Source organism: Antechinus flavipes, chromosome 1 (assembly GCF_016432865.1).
Source record: "Antechinus flavipes isolate AdamAnt ecotype Samford, QLD, Australia chromosome 1, AdamAnt_v2, whole genome shotgun sequence".
Classification (NCBI taxonomy): domain Eukaryota; kingdom Metazoa; phylum Chordata; class Mammalia; order Dasyuromorphia; family Dasyuridae; genus Antechinus; species Antechinus flavipes.
The window spans coordinates 236,382,788-236,396,400 of NC_067398.1; the positions used below are offsets into that span (position 1 = coordinate 236,382,788).

Consider the following 13,613-nt stretch of genomic DNA (forward strand, 5'->3'; position numbering starts at 1 on the left):
TTACTTACTAATACACAACACATTCATGCTATATAGGCATAAAAATCCCATATAGTCTACAACCTCTTCACATCTTACATAACTCATATTTTTCAATTTAATTTTCTACCTTAATTTTCTGCCAACTTAATTTATTTGTTTTTTTTTTTTTTTTGTCTAGTTACATAAGCCCCAAATATTTCTGCGTGGCAATTATTGTTTCCCACCATGCAAATCAAAAGGCAAAATATTGGAAAGATGTTAATAGTTAGAGTCATCATAGATCTATCCGTCCTTCCTGTCACACAATAGATTTCACTTCTGTTCACAAAACCAATCCACAAAATGATAGGGATATAAAAAATGTCCAAGTTAATCAAATATGCAATCAGCAGATTTTTTCATGTTGGTATATTTGTATAGAATGATTTCCTTTGCTTCTTAGAAGAGAAAACTTAATCTATGTTTATTACCCTTTTTCCCTACTCACCGCGCCTGGTCGAGGTTTGGGAATTTCTCCACTGTAACGAACCCACTTTGTATGGGACTGTTCCACAGTGGCACTCTGCATGTATTTTCCTTTGGAGAAAACTTCTTCCACAAGGGACATGTTGTATGCACATACTGCTGACAGACCCACATTATTCCTAGGTAACAAAGAAGAAATTATTTCTTCTTGATGGTAATAACTTATTTTAGACAAGTAAAACTGAAAAATATCTCATGGCACTTACAATTGTGGACTGAAAACTGCATAAAATATTGGTTCTTTTAAATCTGGAGATTTGAGAATAAAAACATCATTGATCACATTGAAGATAAAGTTTTTCTCTGGTAAGGAACAGATTAATCTGGCTTTTAGGAAGGAGGTCCATTTCTTCTGTAAAGTCCGTAAGCCTCCTTGGTCCCCCTAAAATCCCAAGGGAAACAAAAAGTAAAAAAACATTTTCTAACTCAATTAAACAGCTGTAAAGCGTCTCCAAGGGTTATGGTATTATATTTCAAGAGATTCTATGGTACCAATCTATTGTATTGACATTCAGTGCAGTCAAGAAAATTAACATAGATGAGTAGTAATGGTCTTAATTAGGTTAAGCCAAAACCAAATCCAGTTCTAAGATATTAAGAATGCAAATAAAATCTGAAAACCATTTACATATTACCCGTGTATTGCCAATTTGGACCATGTATATATTAACAGAATATGAGACTTATGACTCTTAGGTTGGCACATTTATTTGTTCACAAAAAAAAAAAAGAAAGAAAGAAAATATAAGAAAAACAAAACAAAGTTTAAGGAATAAAATACATTAAGAGTTACTGGAATTTTCTAGGTTTCATCAAAGCTAAAGTATAGTAAATTGTTAAGTTTCTTGGTTATGATCAACAAAACTATTTCTAATATCAATGTTTTTTTTTGTTTTTTTTTTTTTTGTCACTTGCTACTAACTCTAAGTAGAAGAGATACATCCCAGCAGTTGGTGGATATGTATACATACATAAAGTGACTAATCAGGTGTACTACCCTTCCTGAGAGCTATCCCTGAGATATAAGCCAAAACAAAAATCCCTAAAGTGCTCAGATTTAAGATTATTCCATTTGGATGACAGTAGGTTAAGTTCTTTCACCTATGTTACCTTTTAATTCTTCATCCATAAAATGAAGGGATTGGGCTAGATGACCTCTACAATCTATTCAAACCCTCTATCTTGCCCTGGTCCTATGTTTTAGAGCTTAAAGATGATCAGTTCCACACCCTCACTTTACAATTTAAGAAATTGAGGCTCACACAGGTTAAATCATGAGCTCATAGTTATATAGGTATTTGACAGACTGAGATTGAACCCAGACCTTGAGCTCTGCAGACACTTGATAAACTACAGATATAAAGTGTGGGTATCTTCTCTACTGTACTGTAAACTTTTGAGGTGCTCTCTCAACATCAAAAGTATCTGGACACTAAAAATTTCTTACATAGATCTTACAGAAAAGAGGAGACTTAAAGTCCCAAAGCTAGTAAAAACACAAGTCTGCTAAGTCTGAATATAATCATATTTTCTAAGATAGGATGATAGAGGGAGAGTCCAGAAGACTCAGTGAAAGTGGCAGTGAGAAAAGGATGAGGAATGGGGAGATGTAGGGCTGAGTTTAATATGGGAGCCAGAGGGGGAAGCAGAATCACAAATAGTGGCAATGTCCCCTCTTATTCTGTAGATCCCAAACATTTTGGTCTCCAGGCTTGTGGGAGGGGGGAAGAGTAACAGTCAGCTCCTTCTCACTCTGGTGCCAAAGCATTAAGCACATCCCCTCCTCCCAGAGGAATTGTCTCCTCTTTAGAGTGCTGTCTGAAATGAACTCGGGTCTCTTCATGCTATTTCTGTCTCTGCTGATTGACTACTATCTACTGTTTAATCCCTTATTCTCTCACATTATAGTTCATAACTCAAAAACCATAAATATCTTCTAACGTAAACTCTGATAACACTGGTCAGTAATCTTTCCTCTCACAGAGCACTTTATTTTGCACTTTTCTAATGTACTTTTTGCAATACTGTATATTATAGTTAAACTAGACTATATAATTCAGAAATTCAGGTGTTTATTCTAAACTCTCAATCTCAATCAGTACTTAGCAGGGTGCTATACATGAAAAAGTTGCTTGACAAATGTTTGATGAATGAATAAACATTCTGATGTATTCTCAAAACTTTTGCTCAGTCTAGCCTGGAGAAATTCTATCTACACTTAAAGATAAGAAAGTTGAGTTTCTTAGATGCTTTTTCAAAGTTTAAATTAACACTGACTTCTTACCCTTTTGAGTATTTTTAAATTCTTAAAAAACTGTTATTGTTACCCTTTTGGACATTATCTGCATTGCTCTTAGAAAAGACCAGTATCTTTTTGAGGCATCCTTTTCCACTTTTGCTCAGGTCTAAGAAAGCTGCAGGGCAGCTAAGTAGCACAGTGGATAGAATGCTGGGCCTGAATTAGTCAGGAAGACTCATCATGTTGAGATCAAATCTAGTCTCAGGCACTTACTCTGTGACCCTGAGCAAGTCATTTCTTCCTAGTTTCCTCAGTTTCTTCATATGTAAAATGAGCTGGAAAAAGAATGTCAAACCACTACAGTATCTTTGCCAAGAAAACCCCAAATGAGGTCATGAAGAGTCACACAAGACTGAATTGGCTCAACAAGAAGAAGAATTAAGTTCTTTTTCTGATATCATGCTTAAAAGTGCCTTTTTCCAACTTACAGTTGTACTCTCTCTCTCTCCTGCCCTCTGAGACCAAACAAAGCAAGTCTAATTCCTTCAGAACACAACCCTTCAAATATTCCTATTTCAAATTTCAAAATTCTAATTTCAAATATTCTTCTTCCTGGCCAGAGAACACTAGAGAAATACTGCTCAGTACTGAAAAATATGACCAAAGCTACTTGGTTTTCTACAGGAAGCTAGATTCCCATTAGCATCTGGAATTGGCAAATCACTTAACCTCAGAGTCCTCTCTTTTCTTAACTTGAAGAAATGTTAAAACTATATCATTTTTATAGTCTCTCTGACTTCTGGAAGTCTGTGATGTTAAAGATATTCACTGAGAATAGATTTCATTCATCTTTTCTTCTTCATGCTAAATCTGACCAATTCCTTCAAATGAACTTTATACATAACATTGATTCAACAGTCTTTACCATTCTGGTTTTCCTCCCTTGGACACTCTCTAGGCTAATCAATGCCCATTTTAAAATCTAATGTGAGAATTGAACACAATAAGGAAGATGAAATCTGGCAAGGACAGAGTACACTGGTATTATCACCTTTCTAATCCTGGAAACTATGACCCCCTAAAAGCAACCCAAAGTCACATTAACTTTATCTATATTACACAGCTGACTCATATTTAGTTTGTACTCAATAAAAGTCCTCAGTCTCTTAAAAACAGCTGTCTAAAACACTGTCTCCCATATTATATTTATGAAATTGGCTTTTTGTATCCAAGGATAAGACTTTACATTTAGCATCATTTAACTTTATCCTATTAGATTTAGCACAATGCTGATATCTTTTGGATGCCAACTCTTGTCATCCAGTGTGTTTGCTATTTCTCTTCAATATGGTATCTGCAAATTTGATGACTATAACATACATATCCACCTATACACATACTCACACACACCCCTACACACACCCCTCAATGAGATAAAATAATTAAATTACAAGTTACTATACTGACACAGAAAGTCTGATTCTTTGGTCACTTTTTTTTGATATATATCACAGTAGTTTGATTTTTTATTTACTATTTTTTTTCTCCTCTAGAGAAGAGAAAAACTTAAGGGAAAATTACTTTCTAAAGTCTGTAAGATAAGGAAACTTTAAGAAAGAAAACTAAATGTATCAAAAGTTATTAATCATGAGAAATGATCATGCTAGACAAACATTTAATCATTCTCACAAATTTACCAAGATTGAATATTGCAAATTAATTCAAAATGATTAATGGTTAAGATCATAGCTTTCCAGGTATATCTTCTCACAGAATTAAAGAGAAATTATTGATATATCTCACCTTACACACTCTAGCTATCCTGGGAATCAACAATTTTCCAAAAAATTCATACTCCACAGACACTTCCGTGAAAAAGAAATAGATTTTGTCATCATCTCCATCTGTGCTATCTGGATTTTTTCTGATCACATCAGCAAAGACAAAACTAGGTTCTGTAGATTCAAAGAAAAAAAATCAATGTCACACGTACAATGTATAATTTAATTCTATTCAATAGTTTACAGAGTTTTTTTTTCTGATTTCCTGATTTGTACGATATATGTATGATAGAGCTGGGAGGAGGAATGGAAGGGAGGAGAAGAGAATGGTCCAAGATTGTCTGACTGTTTTGAGAATGCAAATCTTGAGCTCAGAGAGTAGGTAGAGTTACAAGGAAGGAGTATCTTAAGGATGGAAAGAGTTATTGAGAAGTAAAAGTGATATTGAAAAAAAAGAAAAAGATCAGTAAAAATTGTTTAGCCATATCAAATTAGAAAGGGAAGCAAAAATCAAGAATCCAATGAAAGTTGGTCTCTTCTAGAAATATTACGAGGAAATAATAAAATAAAAATAACAAGTTTCCTAATATTTTCTTACCATTAAGCCAAGGAATTGCATATTCTGTTCTCAAGGGACTCTGAGGAGAATTTCTAGAAATGATGGGTTCACTTCCCAAGAAATTGTAGGATGTTCCAGAGTACAGCTCCCCATCTTCAGTGTGTTAGAAAGAAAGAAAACAAACATTTCAAACTCAATAAAAGGTTCACAACAAACAAAATTATTCACTAAAACAATATATTCTTTCAACTTACGGAATAAAAAAACATATATTTCTCCAAAGTAGGTTTATTTCTATCTTTATTCCTATGTCTTATTATTTTGCTTTTAGGTTTATTTTAGTTTGTTTTATAGTATTTAGACTATATTGCTCTACATTAAGAAAAAACAACTAATTCCAACATACCACACAACTACACACATATAGCTGATCATCACATAATCTTCTTGTTACTCTGTGCAATGTTCTCCTGGTCCTAATCATTTCACTTAATATCAGTTCATGCAAGTCTTTCCAGGTTTTTTCTAAAATCAGCCTGCTTATCATTTCTTATAGAAACTCTGCCACATTCATATACCCTAACTTATTCCAGCCATTCCCCAACTGATAGGCATTCACTCAGTTTTCAGTTCTAGTTCCAGCCATCACAAAAATGTCTGCTACAAACATTTTTTTTTTTAAAAAGCAACCACTTTGAATCATTTATTTATTTTATTTTGGGGAGGGAGTTATCTTTTTAAAAAATTATAGCTTTTTATATACAAAACATATGCATGGGTAATTTTTCAACATTGACCCTTGCAAAAACTTCTGTTTCAACTTTTCCCCTCCTTCCCTCCACTCCCTCTCCTAGATGGCAGATAATCCCATACATGTTAAATATGCTAAAGTCTATGTTAAATACAAAATATGTATACATATTTATACAGTTATCTTGCTGCACAAGAAAGATCGGATTTAGAAAGAAGGTAAAAATAACCTAAGAAGAAAAAACAAAAATGCTAGCAAACAATAACAGAAAGAGTGGAAATGTTATGTTGTGGTCCATACTCATTTCCCAATGTTCTTTCTCTGGATTGCTAAAAACATTGTTTGATGATGTGGGTCCTTTTCCCTTTTTTATGATCTCTTTAGGGAAAAGAACCATTAGAGACACTGCTGTATCAAAGGCCTAGTTTCTGCCATTTAGATTTCCCATTTTACCAGCAATTTTTTGTCAAATAGTGAGTTCTTATCCCAGAAGCTTGAGTCTTTGAGTTTACCAAAGACTAGATTACAATAGTCACTGACTATAGCCCAGTCCTTTGCCTATTGTATCTTGTGAACCTAACCTATTCTGTTGATCTTCTATTTTTTCCCCCACCAAGGCAACTGGGGCTAAAGTGACTTGCCCAAGGTCACATAAGCTAGGAAGTGTTAAATGTCTGCCATCAAATTTGAACTCAGGTCCTCCTGACTTCAGGGCTGATGCTCTATCCACTGCACCACCTAGCTACCTCCCCCCCCCACTCTATTTCTTAAACCAGTACCAAATAATTTGGATGACTGCTGCTTTATAATATAGTTCACAACAGACAATTTTCAGATGAAGAAATTGAAACTATTACCACTCACATGAAAGAGTGTTCCAAATCACTATTGATCAGAGAAATGCAAATTAAGACAACTCTGAGATATCACTACACACCTGTCAGATTGGCTAAGATGACAGGAAAAAATAATGATGAATGTTGGAGGGGATGCAGGAAAACGGGGACACTGATGCATTGTTGGTGGAGTTGTGAACGAATCCAGCCATTCTGGAGAGCAATCTGGAATTATGCCCAAAAAGTTATCAAACTGTGCATACCCTTTGATCCAGCAGTGTTTCTATTGGGCTTATACCCCAAAGAGATACTAAAAAAGGGAAAGGGATCTGTATGTGCCAAAATGTTTGTAGCAGCCCTGTTTGTAGTGGCTAGAAACTGGAAAATGAATGGATGCCCATCAATTGGAGAATGGCTGGGTAAATTGTGGTATATGAATGTTATGGAATATTATTGCTCTGTAAGGAATGACCAGCAGGATGAATACAGAGAGGCTTGGAGAGACCTACATGGACTGATGCTAAGTGAGATGAGCAGAACCAGGAGATCATTATACACTTCGACAACGATATTGTATGAGGATGTATTCTGATAGAAGTGGATTTCTCTGACAAAGAGACTTAACTGAGTTTCATTGGATAAATGATGGACAGAAACAGCTACACCCAAAGAAGGAATACTGGGAAATGAATGTGAACTACTTGATTTTTGATTTTCTTCCCGAGTTATTTTTACCTTCTGAATCCAATTCTCCCTGTGCAGCGGGAGAACTGTTCGGTTCTGCAAATATGTATTGTATCTAGGATATACTGCAACATATTTAACATATATAGGACTGCTTGCCATCTTGTGGGGGGGGAGGAGGGAGGGAGGGGAAAAAAAAAACGAAACATAAGTGATTGCAAGGGATAATGCTGTGTAAAAATTATCCTGGCATGGATTCTGTCAATACAAAGTTATTATTAAATAAAATTAAATTAAAAAAAAAAATATATATATATATATAATATAGTTCACGATCTGATACAGCTAGGCCACCTTCCTTTGCATTTTTCCTCTTGATTCCCTTGAAATTCTTGACCTTTTGTTTTTCCAGACAAAGTGTCTTGTAATTGTGTTCAAATAGTTGCTGGCTTTGTCTTGGCCAGTAGACTCTCAAATATTTTAAATAATCTATACTTATTTTAAATGGGATTTCTCTATCTCTTGCTGATGGGCTTTGCTGATAACATCTGGAAATGCTAATGATTTATGTGGTATATTTTATAATTTGTAACTTTGTTAAAGTTATTGTTGCTAATAGCTTTTGTAGTTGATTCTCTTAGATTCTCTAAGAATGCCATCATGTCATTTGCAAAGAGTGATAATTTATTTCAAACTCTAATTCCTTCATGGAGAGGGCCACAGATAGTGGGTCTGCAGCCCTCTACACCTTCAATTTATTTTTCTTCTCTTATTGCTAAAATCAATGAATCTCTAATACAATACTGAATAGTAGTGGTGATAATGGGCATCCTTGTTTCATCCCTAATCTTACTGAGAATGCTTCCAGTTTTCCCCAATACATAAAATGCTTGCTGATGATTTTAGGTAAATACTATTTATCATTTTAAGGAAAACTTCATTTATTCCTTTGTTCTCTAGTGCTTTTAACAGGAATGAGTGTTGCATATTGTCAAATGCTTTTTCTGCATCAATTGAGATAATCATATAATTTTTGTTAGTTTGATTATTGATATGGTCATTTATGATGATGGGTTTTCCTGATACAGAACCAGCTCTGCATTCCTGTTATAAATTTTACTTGGTCATAGTGTATTATCCAGGAGATAAATTATGGTAATCTCTTAGCTACTATTTTATTTAAGGTTTTTTCATCAATATTCATTAGGGAAATTGTTCTCTAATTTTCTTTCTTTCTTTCTTTTGATCCTTCATGGTTTAGGTATCAGCACCATCTCTATGTCATAAAAGGAATTTGGTAGGACTGCTTCTTATTCTATTTTTCCAAATAGTTTATATAGTAATGGAATTAATTGTTCTTTAAATATTTGGTAGAATTCACTTATGAATCTCTCTGGCCCTGAAGATTTTTTTCTTGGGAAGTTCATTAACAGCTTGTTTGATTTCTTTTTCTAAAATGGGACTATTTGATTAATTAATTTATTTCCTCATCTGTTAATCTAGGTAATCTATATTTTTCTAAATATTCATCCATTTCACTTAGATTATCAGATTGGCATACAATTGGGCAAAATGGCTCCAAATTATTACTTTAATTTACTCTTCATTGGTGGTAAATTCACTTTTTTCATTTTTGATAGCAGTAACTTGGTTTTCCTCTTTCCTTTTTCTAATCAAATTGACAAATCTATTTTGTGGGGTTTTCCCCCTATAAAACTAACTCTGAGTTGTGTTTATTAGTTCAATAGTTTTCTTACTTTTCATTTTATTAATCTGTTTTGATTTTCAGAATTTCTAATTTGATATTTAATTGAGGAAATTTGTTTTTTTTCTAGCTTTTATTTGTTTGTTTTTTTCTAGCTTTTTTAGTTGCATACCCAATTTACTGATTTTCTCTTGCTCTATTTTATTTACATAAGCATCTAGTGATATAAAATATTGTCTAAGAGCTGTGTTAATACCATAAATTGTGGTATACTGTCTCATTATTGTCATTTTCTTGGATGAAATTATTGATTGTTTCTATGATTTTTTGTTCACTCACTCATTCTTTAGGATTAGATTACTTAGTTTCCAATTAATTTTTGGTCTACTTTTCCATGGGCCTTTATTACACATAATTTTTATTGTATCATGATATGAAAAGAATGCATTTATTATTTCTGCCTTTCTGCATTTGATAGGTTTTTATGTCCTAATACATGGTCAGTTTTTGTGTAGATGCCACATACTGCTGAGAAAAAGGTTTATTCTTTTATATCCCCATACAATTTTCTCCAAAGGTACATGATACCTAACTTATCTAAAATTTTATTTACCACCTTATTTCTCATTTATTTTGTTGTTAGAACTTATCTAGTTCTGAAAGAGGGCGACTGAGATCTAGTATAGTTTTACTGTCTATTTCTTCTTGCAACTCACTTAACATCTCAAAGAATCTGATGCTATACCACTTGGCATATTTGTTTAGTATTGATATTTCTTCATTATCTATGGTACTAATTTCCTTTCTTATTTCTTTAATACAAATTCTTCTGCTCCAACCTTTCTATATATATATCTTTCTGCTTCAAATGTGTTTCTTATAACAACATATATTACAGGATTCTGGCTTTTAATCCAGTCTGCTATCTGTTTCTGTTTTATGGAAGAGTTCATCCCATTCCCATTCACAGTTAAGAGTCTGTATTTCCTGCTATCCTATTTTTTCAAAGTTAGATTTTTCTTCCACTCTTTACCTTCTCTCACCAGTGTACTGATTATGACCACCCCCTCTCTCACTATGTCCTTCCTTTTTTTCAGTTCCCCTTTCTTATCCTTTTCATTTTTTACTTCTGCCTTCCCTTCTATTAGCTTCCCCCTTTCCTTTCCTCTTTCCTCTCCTACTATCCTATAAAGTGAGACAAATTTCTTTACCTACCTAATTATGTACCTAAGTTTTTATTACCTCCTTGAATCAAGTCTGATGAGATTAAGGTTCAAACAATGTTCAATCCCCTCCCTTCTTTCTCTCAACTATAATAGTCTTTTGTGTCTCTGTGGCATAACTTACTCCATCTTATCTCCCCTTTACTCTTTTCTAAATACAATCCCTTTTTCCACTCCTAATTTCTTTTTTTTGTCATCACAATTAAGTCAACTTATAACTACACCCTCTAAGTATACCCCTTCTAAATGTCCTGACAAAGATACAGTTCTCAAGACTTAACATGCCTTCTTCCAATTCAGCGGGTATAAATATTTGAACCTTGAAAAAAACCACATTTTTTCCTTCCATTAACTTTTTATGCTTCTCTTGAGTTTTGTAGGTGGAGATCAAATTTTCTGTTCAGCTCTGGTCTTTTCATCAGAAATGACTGAAAATAGAACAAACTATAAATCAACTCCCTAAGAAAAAATCCCCAGAAATGACTGAAAATGCCCTATTTCACTGTCCATCTTTTGCCCTGAAAGATATTTCTTAATTTTGCTGGGTAGTTGATTGTGGTTATAGTCCAAACTCTTTGCCTTCCAGAATATCATATTCCAGGCCCTCCAATCCTTTAATGTGAAAGTTGCTAGGGTCCTGGGTAATGCTGATTGTGGTTCCTCAATATTTAAATTGTTTTCTTTCTGATTACTTCTGCATTTTTTCCTACCTTTGATAATTCTGGAATTTAGCTACAATATTCCTTGGAGTTTTCATTTTGGGATCTCTTTCAGGAGGAGATGGGTAAATTCTTTCAATGACTATTTCACCCTTTGGTTCTAGGCAGTTTTTCTTGATGATTTCTGAAAAGATGTTGTCAAGGCTCCATTTTTCCGTTGCACTGTTCAGGTAGTCCAACAATTCTTAGATTCTCTCTTCTGGATCTATTTTCTAGGTTAGTTGTTTTTCTGGTGAGGTATTTTACATTTTCTTATACTTTTCATTTTTTTTAATTTTGCTTGACTGATTCTTGATTTCTCATTGAATCATTCACTTCCATTTGTACAATTCTAATTTTAGTGAATTATTTTCTTCAGTTAGCTTTTTCCACTTCTTTTTGCATTTGACCAATTGTACTTTTAAAGGAGATATTTTGTTCAGTAGATTTTTTTCCATTTTGTCAATTCCATTTTTTAGGGAGTTGCTTTCTTCAGTATATTTTTTCTATCTTATCAAATTTATTTTTTAAGGAGTTGTTTTCTTCCATCAATTTCTATGCTTCCTTTTCCAAGGTGTTGGCTTTCCCCCTCAAACTTCCATAACTTTCCTGCAATGCTCTCATTTCTTTTTCCCATTTTTCTTCTTTTTTAAAGTCCTTTGAACTCTTCCAAGAGAGCCTTTTGAATTGAAGACCAGTTCATAAGCACCCTTGAGGCTTACTTGGAGGTATTTTGCATTTGCTGTCCTGTTCTGGGTTTGTGTTCTGATCTTACCTATGGGAAACAAAGAGCTCTGACATAGGGAGCTACTATAGAAACTTCCTATGTCAGAGTTCTTTTTGTTTTTTAATTCATTTTAAAGGTTAAGGTCTGCTTTAAGGGTACAAAGGAGACTGTCCCAAGCTTCCTCTGCAGGGTGACAGAAACTTCTCAGTAACTGCGCTGGGGCCAGTGCTACAGGCTTCCCCACTATGCTGAGTGGCCTGACAAATCCTGCCTGTTTTACTGGGGTTCAGAGACTCACAATTTGCCTTTTGTGGTTGCATTGAAGGTCTCACAGCTGGTCTGATGATCTGGCCTTCTGCACAGGACAGAATAATCAACACTTCTGTATTCTGATTAAGCCTCCCACTAGATTCCCTGTGCCATTTTGGCCTTCCTGTGCTGAATCTCCCCTTGCTGAGACTGTGCAGGACCACATTCCCTACTGCCCAACTGAGACAGATCTTTCCTGAAGTCCTTTTCAAGATATCTTAAGCTGGAAAATTATTATACTCTATATGTTAGTGGGTTCTGTCACTCCTAAATCCATTCAAAGGACTGATCTAGTGTAGTTTCTGAGGGAAGCCAAGAGCTCAGACCATGTCTGTCCATTCTCTGCTATCTTGACTCTGGCTCCCCACTTAAATAACTTTTATAAATAACCACATTTAAATTACACAGATATTCTTAAAGAGTATCTAGTATTAGGGGTAAAACAAATAACTATCAGAATAAAAAAAGTACCTATGAAAGTAATATTAGAAAGCACTTACCAACCATAACGGATGTGTAGCTTTGTGCTGGATCAAACGGACACCTCCCTTTACCATCTTCATTTTTACCAACAAGTTCAAATGTTTTTAAAAGCTACAGTGACAAGAGAGTTTAACAGAAAGATAAACATTTGATCCTCACAACAATCCTGAGAGATAAGTAATATTATTATCTTTATTTTATAGTTGAAGAAATTGAGGCAAACAAAAGTAAAGTGACTTGCCCAAAGTCATGTTCTTACTAACAGTATGAAGCCACAACATCTAAGATCTAATTGATTAATAATTGTTAACATTTAATTCATAAGTTATAAATTTGTATAATAAGAATGATTTTTTTTAAAGTATTACTTTTTGGAATCAATTTTATGTGAAGCTTAATTATTAGATAACTAGAAAATATTTTTAATACTTGAGAGAAAAAAGTATAAACAGAAATGCTCCCCCTACTAAAGAAAGGATAAAGAGCACACACCAGATCTATATACCAGGTAATAATACCAATAACACCTCAATAAACTGTAATTCTTGGGGAATTCTAATTAATTTATTCAGATGAATCAATTAGAATTTATTAAGCCCTTACTTTATTGCAGGCACTATATAATATAAAAAAACAAAGAATAAGTAAATACAAAGAAAAGGTAAAAATAGTCTTTGCTCTCAAGGAGCTTATATTCTAAAGGAAAAACAACATATCCTTAAATTGGTATGGAGAGAATAATACAGAATACTTGGAAGACAGTCTTAGGATGGAAGGATTAGCATCTGGGGAATTAGTAAAGGTCTCAATAGGAGGTGGTGCTTCAGTTGAGCATTAAAAGTAAGCATCACAACTAGAAGACTATAACAATATTCCAGGGGAGAAATGATGAAGACTGAATTAGGATAAAACTGTGAAGGTGGAGAATGACATGTGAATGATATCTTTTTAAAAATTCTAAGATTTCACAAATCATTAGATAGGTGAGTGAGTGAGAGGAGTTGAAGACATGGAAGTTGAGCAATTGAGAGACTAAAAGGACATCAATGCCCTAGAAAACTTTTTCCACTCACAATGCTGTTTTGCCTGACAATTTTTTACATAAACCCAG

The 13,613-nt window shown here is 33.9% G+C and overlaps 1 protein-coding gene across 6 annotated transcripts in view; it reads right to left on the reverse strand.

Moving 5' to 3' along the window:
- The window catches only part of SEMA4D (semaphorin 4D), a 206,945-nt gene that overhangs the window by 46,461 nt on the left and 146,871 nt on the right, over window positions 1-13,613 (reverse strand). For all 6 annotated transcript variants that reach the window (XM_051998251.1, XM_051998256.1, XM_051998224.1 and 3 more), the window contains 5 exons: window positions 12,520-12,613; window positions 5,126-5,239; window positions 4,550-4,701; window positions 714-889; window positions 470-626 (listed from right to left, as the gene is read on the reverse strand). In XM_051998251.1, coding sequence (XP_051854211.1) covers window positions 470-626; window positions 714-889; window positions 4,550-4,701; window positions 5,126-5,239; window positions 12,520-12,613 — 693 coding nt within the window. The remainder of the gene's footprint in view (window positions 1-469; window positions 627-713; window positions 890-4,549; window positions 4,702-5,125; window positions 5,240-12,519; window positions 12,614-13,613) is intronic.